Source organism: Gavialis gangeticus, unplaced genomic scaffold (genome assembly GCF_001723915.1).
Source record: "Gavialis gangeticus isolate Ggan-Ray unplaced genomic scaffold, GavGan_comp1, whole genome shotgun sequence".
NCBI classification, from domain to species: domain Eukaryota; kingdom Metazoa; phylum Chordata; order Crocodylia; family Gavialidae; genus Gavialis; species Gavialis gangeticus.
In genome coordinates, this window is record NW_017729029.1 from 67228584 (window position 1) to 67239807 (window position 11224).

Consider the following 11224-nt stretch of genomic DNA (forward strand, 5'->3'; position numbering starts at 1 on the left):
ACGTGGCAGTCACCATTCACCACCCTGTGCCGCCACTCCATGTGCAGCCACCCCCTCCCCCTCCCGCTCCATGATTGGCTGCTGATACCCTGACCCACCCTGCTCCTTGACTGGCTGCCAGGGGTACACTGCTCAAAAAAGGTTGAAAATCCCTGGTCTAAATGTATAAACACACAAGTAATTTCTAAAAACTAACCCCTTGATTTGACAGTAAATATGGCCTCATAGATCAAACAGCTTATACATCACTTGTTTTCTAGCGTCTTTAAATTCCACTTAATCTGCTTTATTTCTGATGCAAGGTTACTTCCTCTCCATTCTAGTATTTACTGTGTTACTCTTGAGAAATTTTCCCACTCTACTTCAACCTTTAATTATAGCCCTATATTTCTTCCTGGAAAGATCTCTTTTATACTTGGCATTAGTGTATGTGTATTTTAGTTGAGGTACTTATCACAATGCTTATTTAAACAGTTTCTATATATTGGAGATTGATTCTTGTTCTTTTCTTCTTCTATTCCATCTGAAGCATAATTAATGAAAGTATTTCTCATACAGTAAATTTCTTAGCATTTTGTCCAGCCTAATTTAATAGATACCAATAAATCTTGCTTCCACCATTTGAAGTGGGAAATTATTTTAGAAATTCATTCCCAGGTTGTTTTACTTGATAATAAGTCTAACATTATTTAATTTTTATTTCAGATTACACACATTCAGCTGTCCTATTTATTTCAAATATATGTTATCAGGGAAAGAGATTGTCAAAGCAATTTTCTACAGACAACTGAGCATATATATGTTAACATCTACAACTACTCATAGAATGTCAAGAAAATCTGTCATCATTTCACATATTAAAATATGTATTATAATCTCTCTCAAAAGATGGTTTAGTTTGTATTAGTAGAAGAAAGATAAAAAAAAGTCCTGTTGTCTGTCAGGAGCCATTACATAAAATTCACAATATAATTTACAGTCATGCTTGATTCTGTCTGAATTTACAATCTTTAAATGACAGCCAAGGCTCTAATTATATCACTGGGGGAAAAAAATCTTACTAGGAAATACTAATGAAAAAATAGTGATAATTAATCCTATAGGTATCACATTCCTGTCCCTGACTGCACATTGAAATGAAACTTAATCACCTAATCTTTTATAAAATTAAGTTTAAGGGGTCTAGGTTGTATAACAGATTAATGAAATAGGTGTTGAATCCCAAGCACATGAGCTCAAATAACATTCTCAGTTAAGGGTAAAAAATTTACATGAAATCACCAGGCTCAGTTATTAAACTCACCTCTTTACTATCACACTGCTTATACAAAATTTCCCAAAGGCTTTCTCATAATTCTTCATCATATTGATACATCTGTGTGCTATTTACTAGAGATACTACTACAAAATTTAAATGGGAAAAGGGTGACATTTTGTACTTGCTGCCACAATTTTTGACCATATCAAATATTATAGATGCTTACATAATTCTATAGACTTCTAAGTACACTGGAATACAGAATCATAGAAAACAGGTTGGAAGGGACTTCAGGAGGTCATGTAGTCCAACCCCCTGCTTAAACAAAGATCAGCCCCAACTAGACCATCCCAGCCAAGGCTTTCTTTAGCCACATCTTAAAAACCTCCAAGGATGGAGAGTCTACAGTCTCTTTGGGTAAGTTGTTTTAGTGTTTTACTAGCCTTTTAGTGAGAAGGTTTTTCCTAATACCTAACCTAAACTTCTCTTGCTGCGACTTGAGACCATTGCTCCTTGTTCTGTCATCTTCCACAACTGAGAACAGTCTAGTTCCATCCTTTTCAGAACCACCCTTCAGGTAGTTGAAAGCTGCTATTAATTCCCATCTTAATCTTCTCTTTTTCAGGCTGAATAAGTCCAGTTCCTTCAACCTCTCCTCAGAAGCCATGTGCTCCAACCCCCTATCCATTTTTGTCAGCCTCTGATGCACTCTCTCCAACTTGTCCACATCCTTTCTGCAGTGGGGGCCCGAAACTGGATGTGGTACTCCAGATGTGGCCTAATCAGTGCCAAATAGAGGGGAAAAATCAATTCCCTTGATCTTCTAGTAACACTCCTACTAATGCAGCCCAGTGTGCCATTAGCAATCTTTGCAACAAGGGCACACTGTTAGTGCACATTCAGCTCATATTCACTGTAATCCCCAGGTCATTTTCTGCAGAGCTGCTGCTTAGCCAGTCAGTCCCCAGCCTGTACCACTGCATGGGACTGTTCTGTCCTAAGTGTAAGACTCGGCACTTGTCCTTATTGCATCTCATGAGATATTTTTTGGTCCAATCTTCTAATTTCTCAAGGTCTCTCTGAACCCTAGCCCTACCCTCCAGCATATCTACTACTCCCTCCAACTTGGCATCATCCAACTTGCTGAGGGTTCACCCTATCTCATCTTCTAGATCACTGATGAAATTATTTAACAAAACCGGACCCAGGACACTCCACTTGATACCTGCTGCCAACTAGGCATTGAACTATTGACTACTACCCTCTGAGCCCAATGATTAGTTTTCTATTTACCTTAAAGTTCATTCATCTAGCCCATACTTCTTTAACTTGCCTGAAAGAATGCTGTGGGAGGCTGTATCAAAAGTCTTGCTAAAGTCAAGGTATATCATGTCCACTCACCTCCCCACATCCATAGAGCCAGTCATCTCATCACAGAAGGCAATCAGGTTAGTCAGGCATGACTTGCCCTTGGCAAATCCATGCAGACTGTTCCTAAGTAATCACCTTATCCTTCAAGTGCTTAGAACTTGATTCCTTGAGGATCTGCTCCAGGATTTTTCTAGGGACTGAGGTAAGGCTAAGTGGTCTGTTGTTCCCTGGATCCTCCTTCTTCCTTTTTTTAAAGATGAGCACTATATTTGCCCTTTTCCAAACTCCCAGTATTCTCCCAATCACTTTGAGTTTAAGGATGATTGCCAGCAGCTCTGCAATCACACCAGCTAGTTCCCTCATCACCCTTAGGTATATCCCACCTGGCCCCATGGACTTGTACACGTTGGGCTTTTCTAAATAGTCCCTAACCTGTTCTTTCACCACTGAGGGTTGCTCACTTCTACCCAAACTGTGTTGCCTGGTGCAATAGTCTGGGAGCTGACCATGCCTATGAAGACCAAGGTAAAAAAGGCACAGAGTATTTCAGCCTTTTCTGCATACTCTGTCACTAGGCTGCCTCCCCCATTTAGTAAAGGACCTACATTTTCCCTGATTCTCCACTCGTTGTTGACATACTTATAGAAATCCTTCTTGCTAGCCTTCATGACCCTTGCTACCTGCAACTCCAGTTGTGCTTTGGCTTTCCTGATTTCATCCCTGCATGCCTGAGCAATACTTTTATACTCCTTCCTAGCTGACATATACATGAGATATTCCACGTTTCAGCTGTCTTTGACAATTAAGAAACTCTTAAAGTACCTTGAAATCTCAGGGAAAGTACTCAGATTAAAAATGAGTAACTGGGTTTTTTAGGCCATCTGGTCCATTAATCACTATGGCTGCTTACAGACGTAAACAAACAAACCAACCCCCAAATGGTGCTTTACTTTAAACTCTGTGCACCCCTATGCTGAGTCCAGCACATGCCCAGGAGAGGCATCAGGTCAGTTAGACCCAGCTCCCCAAATATCTATATAGAGTGGGTGCTTCAGCAGGGCTTTTTTGGTACTTGTACCTAATAACTGATTGAATCAGTGCCAAAAAATCCTGGCTGAAGCACCTGATCTATACAGACAATGTGGAGCCAAATAAAACAAATGTGCTGCTGCTTCCGGTAAAGCATGTATATATATATATTTCACATCTGTCAGCGCCCTATTATATTAATATACATATCAGAGTCCTTCTTAACAAGCAGGACCTTATTCCCTAACATTGCAGCAGGCAAGTATCACTACCCCAATTACACAAAATGTTAATTGCGATTTCGCATAGGTCCCTTCAAACAGAGCTTGCAATGGAACCCATTTCTTTACAGTGTCAGAGCCAAGTCCTACACAACTGCCTTTCTGAATGAACAGCCTTGTCACTATTGTTTGCACCAATTGTTCTATTCAGCAGATAGCCCTTCTGAGACCTATGAAGACAGGCCCAATCCTCATATCCACTGTTCTAACATTGTAAAGTAATGCATGAAAAAATTATGTAATAAGCTCAAAACAAAACAAAAAGCTCTCTGTTAGCTCAAACAGAAGAGATTTGTGCTGAGGTTCCAAAGGTCAGGGGTTCAAACAATAATATTAACTCCTGTAAGAGCCCTTTAATTAGTTGCATATAAAGACTGTACACATTCATTTCTACCAGAAGCCTCCCAGTTTTCTTCCACATGAGAATAGTCTTGTTCCTTGCACTCATCGTGCACCTCCTGGATGATCCACAGGATAGAAGAGGGAAGGGCGGGGGGCACTCAGCCACTGCAGCAAGGCTTCAGGAGCTGATCCAAAGCAGTGCAGGGTGAGGCAGAGACATTTGCTGCAGTGGCAAGGCACCCATGCTTTGCCACTGCCTGCCTTGCCCTGCACTCCTCCAAGTCAGCTGGGTGGTGTGAGCAGCAAGGGGAAGCTAGAGGAGCCATAAGCCAGTAGCAAGGCTAGGGAAATAGGGTTCCCACCTTTGTTTGAATCTATTCTGAGAGGTTTCATCACATGATGTAATGGCATTAATGACTTTACATCAGAAAGACAAATGCACATTAATATTACATTCTAAAAAACCACTGGACAACTGTATAAATCAGATTCAACATTTAATATTTATTTTAATGAATGCCCTATCATTTATCTCGCAGGTGACTCTCAGCAGTCTCCTGGTGATTTATCCCTAATTCCTGGAGACTCCAGGGCAATCCTATAGGGAAGGCTCCAAGCACCTCTGGCTTCCCTTTGCTTTCCCCACCCACCTGCCTTGGACACTCCACTAGTCTTAGTGGTTGGAATTGCAATTTAAAAGCCAGAGGGAACAGAAGTAGGGCATGCAGAGGCTTTCCCCACTCTGGAAATTTAAAAGCTGATGGCCAAGAGTGGGGCTCTAAGAAAGTCTTCTATACCTAGTTTCCATCAGCTCACCTTTGCTGCCCCACTGCCCAACTGAGTCGTGGGGTAGAGATTTAAAACTTAGTGGCTAGAACTTAGATTCTCAAGCTCTGCTTCTAGCCACCAGGTTTTAAAATCACTGGCCTGATGCTCAGCTGGGCAACAGTGTGCCAAGAGGTAGCTCATGGGAGCCTCTCTCTTTCCAAAACTGGGGACTGCCCAGTTTGGGGAAGAGGCAGGGAGTGGTGGCTGCTGCTCCCCTTGCCTGACCATCTACAAGAGGGTGGGCAGCTGCCACCCCACACCTTCTTAAGACTGAGGTGACCCCAGTCTCAGGAAAATGGGGGCTGTTCCCCGAGATCCATTGGTCTCTACAAGGAGTTAAGATGGAAGGAAGTATACAGACATGCAGGGCATTTTTACACGTGCTCCAAGTGCGGTGGGGCAGGGCAGTTGCTTTAGAACAGCTCTAAGAGCCACTGTAATTAGGGTGCCTGCAACATCTTGTGCATCAGCTTCCCTGTACTTCAAAATGGCAGCAGGGGCACTTTATCTCAAGCATGTTGAATGAGCTTTAGTTAAAGTGTCCCCACTGCCATTTTGATGCCGATACACAAGACGTGGAGGCTGGCTGGAGCACACTAATTAGCATACTCTAGCAGATACAGTTAATCAAGTCTGCTTTGATGCACTGTAATTACAGCACATTGGAGCAGCCTTTCAGCACATGTACAGGTACCCTCAGTCTCCTGGGAGAAGCTCTCCAAGGAGTGATTTAATCCTGCTGTTCCTGGGTTATTTTTCTCCCTGGGAGAAAAAGCCTGAAATGTCTGTACATTTTGGGTTTCTCCTGGGAGAACAATGATTCTCTTGGTAGAAACTGAATTTCTGCATCTGGCCATTGTTGCATATGTAGTTGTCGTCTTTACAGTTCTTTATTTTAGAAAGAAGTATATTATACAAAAAGATAAAAGCATGTTTTGTTGACAAAGCCATTATAATCTTAAAATTGTGGAATGACATACCACAAAGTTCTCGCTCTCATTTTGATTGTTTAGTACATGTTTTAGCCATTTTTGAAGCAGAATCAATTGAAATTTTAAATTCTTCCTTTTTTTTCAAATTGTGATGTAATATAAGGTAGAAACACTTATTTTCTTCATGTAATACAACATTCTGAAAAATTGATTCAGTTGTATCAAAATGTGTTATTTGACATTTTTGACTGAAATTAAATATTTCAGCATTCCTAAATCAATTGTTTCTTTCTAGCACAGCATATTGAACAAAGTCAAAATGGTTCATTTCAGCTCAGTTTTGGTATTGAGCCAAGTCCACCAGAGGAGTCTAGTAACTCATAACAGCTTTGGTTTAAATAAGTTATGCTTCTATGTTATTTTCTGTGCATTTGAATTACATTTCCCAGAAGGTATTTTGGTCATATGATATCCAGGATGCACCAGAAGACATGGAAAAGGGGATATTTAGTTCAATATAAACACCCAAAAAATTACCCAAAGAGGAGCCTGAATAATCAGAAGGGTGTGCAAAGCAGGAAGTTAATATGGAACAAACACAAGCATTTGAGACAATGGCTATGCACAGGCAGGAGAATCACTCTTCTCCCAGCAGAAATGACAAGCATCCATGCACCTAACTCAGTTCTTCCCAAGGGAAACATGCCCCTACTGGAAGAAAGTCTCTCAGAACTAAACATTTGTATACTCCCCTCTCTGTCTGGTCTGCAAAGGGACCAGACCCTGAGTTTTAAACACTGCCCATGCCACTGAGATGCATGTAGAGTTAGCAAAGCCTGCAGGGCTGGGGGAAAGCTATCCTGCCCCAGTTCTTAGCTTCATGGGACATGTCCAGACGAGTGCACATGTACCTCTTGCAGCATCTCAAATGGGGTGCAGCCTTGGGTCCGCAGATCCTAAGGGGCAGATGATGTTGCAGGTGGCAGCAAGTCACAGCCAGGCAGCAGCCCCCACTGCCAAACTGCTGCAGAGAGTAAGGGACCACTCCAGGTTAGGGCTGCTTCAGCAGGTCACCTGGCACAAGGGGTAGTGTCCCCAGATACCAAGTGGCCAGGCCTCAAAAGCTCCTGAGGGCAAGTAGCCCTGAGCTGCTTGCAAGGGTAGGTTTTTATATTGCTGGGGCCAGCACAAGTACTGGCCCCAGGCTCTAGCTCCCCCTGGCTGCAGATCTGAGAGGAGCTGGGCAGGGTTATTTTGCCCCAAGTGGTACAGCTTGCCCCACATCAAAGTGCATGTCCAGGCATATGTGCTGAGGCAAAAATCCCCAGCTGAAATTTGTGCTGCTCCTCTTTGAGCTGCTGCAAGCGTACATGCCTGCATGCGTGGATGCACGCATGAGCTTTAAATAGCATCTCTTCCCTCTCCTCTCCCACCACCCCCAATCCCCCAGTTCATGGCCCTGTAGGTTGTAAATGCCATGATTTAAAATCCAGGAAGACAAAACCTGGGGCAGAGAAGCTGTGTCCCCAGGCCTGTTTTCCCATGCCTCTAGCTTTTAATTACCCCATAGCAGACCATCTCCACATGAGGCAATTTAAAAGCAGGGGACTGCCTATTGACAGGCTGTCCCATTTCCAGGTAGTGAAGGGAAATGACTATCAGGTAATGGACTCCCCTAAGGGCAGAGTGACATTCAGAAAAATTCTTATCAGTAGAAATAAATATCTGTCTGTGGCCTGTGGCCTTTTTATTATGCAATAAGTAAAGGGAATTGACTACATCTTGAGAATGGCTTATTTGAGTTTTTTTATACATGAATTAACAAATCATGAATATAATCATAATTCTTATTCTACCTTCCTATTTGACCTCATCTATACAAAGAAGCTTTTATTGTTCGAAGTTTTATGTACACAAATACTCTTCAAAAACAGTAATGGAGCTTACAAGGATGATCACCCTCCAGAGTAGATTTAAAAGGTGCCTTATCTAACATAAGACTCCTTTTGTTATAACAGGTAAACAGAAAAGAGTGCTATTGTTTATTATTACTTGTATCATGGTAGCCTGAGGAATATTGCTCTAAATCATGACCTCATATTCTAAGCACTATAAAAACATGAAAAAACAAACTACCTTTCAATTAAGAGTTTATAGTGCAAGTAACACACCACAAAACCACTTAAAATATTTAAGTAGCTTGGCATGAGTGGGTACTTGTGATGCTTGTAGTCTTTCTGTAGCCTGAGAAAACTTTTTAGAAACTGTTATTTTTTTGAAAATATTGTACCTAGATCATAATTATATCAACAAGTGCGCTACACAGAATACTAGGGGACAAACAAGAGAATATAGAGAGTGAAATCCTTGCTCCATGACTCTTGTAATTTTTGAGGCCAACATTTTGCCTACTTATTTACACTTTTTACTTAGCAAGAGGGAGCTAACCACATCACTACTGATTTGCAGAAATCTAGTGGTCTACAGCATGTTAAGTTGTTGATCTCAGGCATGTTCTTAGCAGACAGATATCCATATGAAAACACATTTTAAAAGTCACAATCCATTGCATTCTATCAAGTTCCTATTTTGACAGATGGGAAAAGAGATCAGACTGAGACATCAGACTGTTCTCTGGCTAATCATGGGTTAAATCATGGGTAATCTAGAGTGGAAAATTCTAAGCAGCTGTTGCTGGTGCCCAGGATTTGGGTACGCTGTGGCTAGATGGTTTCTCCAGGAGGGCCCATAAGGAATCTCTCATTTTCTTGCTTTCACTTTGCATTAAAAGAAAAATAAATAAAGCCAACCTTTAAAGAGCCAAACTACAATCTCTCTTTAGAAGCAAATAGGAGAGCGAGGACAAGTGACATTTGAGTTTGAGTTTCTAACCTTTACATTTATTGCATCCTGGTTACATTACATATTTGTCATTTTAAGTTCACTGCCTTTATTTATTTATTTATTTACTTAGTGTAACAAGAATATGCTAAAACTCAGCCTCTGATCCTTTCCTAGTACCTACATAGGGGAGGAGTGTTTGCTTCTGTAATCAAGACATTAAATCTTGACTGGGTACCCTAATCCCTCATCATCCTTGCTGCCACTTCCGCCAGTACCCAAATCCTGAAAATGTGATAACTTTCCAAGATGTCAGAAAATAGCCTTCTTTAACATATTATCTTGTCATGAGTCCTGTGCAGAGTCCGTTAGAAAACTCCATTGAACAAATGCAGCCAGAGCAGAGGGTGTGAAAACAGTCAAACTTGTTAGTAATCACAATAAAGAAGTAAAGATTTAGCTAATATAGTTTCACTTGTAACACCCTGATTACAGTAGCTTTCGCTTGAACATACTAATGAATAAATACATGTCCAAATAAGCCAAATCATCTACAGTGCTGGAGTAGTGATGTCACACTTAGGACTTGAGCACGCATGCATCTTGTATTCATGTCCACCAGGAAGCGCTCCACTACATCCTAACAGTGAAGTTACGCTCACTGTCAAAGTACCATACCATGACATTTCAAATTAGGAAAAAAAATGTAAAGACAGAGCAAAATACATAAAGGAAAACTAAGAGAATAATAGACTAATTCTTGTACTTACGAAATGCTCTGTAGAATTCTTCCAGAGCTAGGTGCTTGTCACTGTTATAATCATCATATTTCAGCAGATCGAACAGAGAGCAGTCAGACAGATCCTTGCCAAGTTCATCCCGTTTTATTACCTGACAAGAAAATTATAACCATGAAATTACATTTGAGCTCTTAGAGTTATGTAGGATAATTAATTGTTTCTAATCATCATTTAATACATCATTTTAAGACTGCTTTGGGGCAATGAACTGAAACTGTATAAAGTTAGGGATTTTCAATTGCTTTACAGTTATTTATTACAGTTTAAAAAGTTAATACCTTTAGGATACTGCCACAGAGTTTACACAAAAGTTTGTGAAATATGAATAATATAGTCTAGCATGAAAAAGTACTAGGATAGGTATTCTGGGCTCTAGGCAAGATTTTAATGTACCCTATTTCTTTACATGACTGATCAAAATACCAAATCTCTCAATTCTACTGACCTACCTCATAAACAATTGAGAACTTCTGAAAATTAACTAAAATAAATTCTTGTTACACAGTTAATTACCGCAGCTTCTTGTAGGCTTTCAGCAGGCCTGTTTTTTTCCAAGAAACTATTATAGAAGTAGCTGACCCGAAAAGACTATTCAGTTTCTCTGCAGGGGGCATATTCACTTTTTAAGTAGATCATAATTAATGGTTATTAGACTTCAACTCTAATGAATTTCTGCTGGAGAAGTGTTCTTTATATGGTGCACCATTGACACTCTGAGTTGCTAGAGTTCAGAAACCAATCTGGATTGCACAAAAAATTGTCAAAGCAATTAATTTAATTAGCTTGATGCCATTACATTTGTAAAAGTGTGACGAGATCTTTAATAATTACAAATGTTTAGAACTTACGTTTTACATCACACCTGTAATAGAAAAAAATACTATACTTCTATAATAGTCAAGGACTATTTCAAACAGTCAAGAATTAAGTTCAAACTCCTGTATAATCACAATGACAACTGTACTACCATATAGCTGTAACCCCCATTCACATCAAAAGCAAATGCTTCTGTATGCTATACCTTCTCAAAACTAAACAGAGGATGTTTCTCTTGCTCCACCCAGGAATCAAAAGACCAGAAAGACCAGTTACATTCATGGCTATCATGAGGGTAAATGGAAAATTTAAAAACATGCAAATGCCATAGAGTAAAGGTATCATTAGAACAGGGGTGGTCAGCCTTGCAGCATGCATGTCAAGTGGCTCAGGAGGCCTCTGTTCATAACAACAGATCAGGGAGGGAGCAAGGAGCAGAAAGAAGAGAAACAGATCAGACGGGAAAGAGAGTGGAGCACCCCGACAAAGGCCACTGCCAGACAACGGAGGAGCGACAGGCTGGTCGAGTGCAGGGAGAGCTCAAGTGGCACCTGGAAGCGCAGCGGGACCCAGGTGGGAGTGCCGAGACAACGGGGCACAGAGGACAGCACGCCAGGGGGACGAAGACCTGGGGACAGCCCTGAAGGGGGTTGCGATCAGGGCGGGTATCACTGCTGGGACCTAGTATGTTGAGTGATGGATAGGAGCTAGTCTGGGAAGCGATGA

General features: G+C 41.0%; 1 protein-coding gene across 2 annotated transcripts in view; it reads right to left on the reverse strand.

Annotated features, from left to right (window-relative positions):
* FSTL5 (follistatin like 5) overlaps positions 1-11224 on the reverse strand; it is a 777648-nt gene that overhangs the window by 306432 nt on the left and 459992 nt on the right. For both annotated transcript variants that reach the window (XM_019521733.1, XM_019521732.1), the window contains exon 6: positions 9653-9773. In XM_019521733.1, the coding sequence (XP_019377278.1) occupies positions 9653-9773 (121 nt within the window). The remainder of the gene's footprint in view (positions 1-9652; positions 9774-11224) is intronic.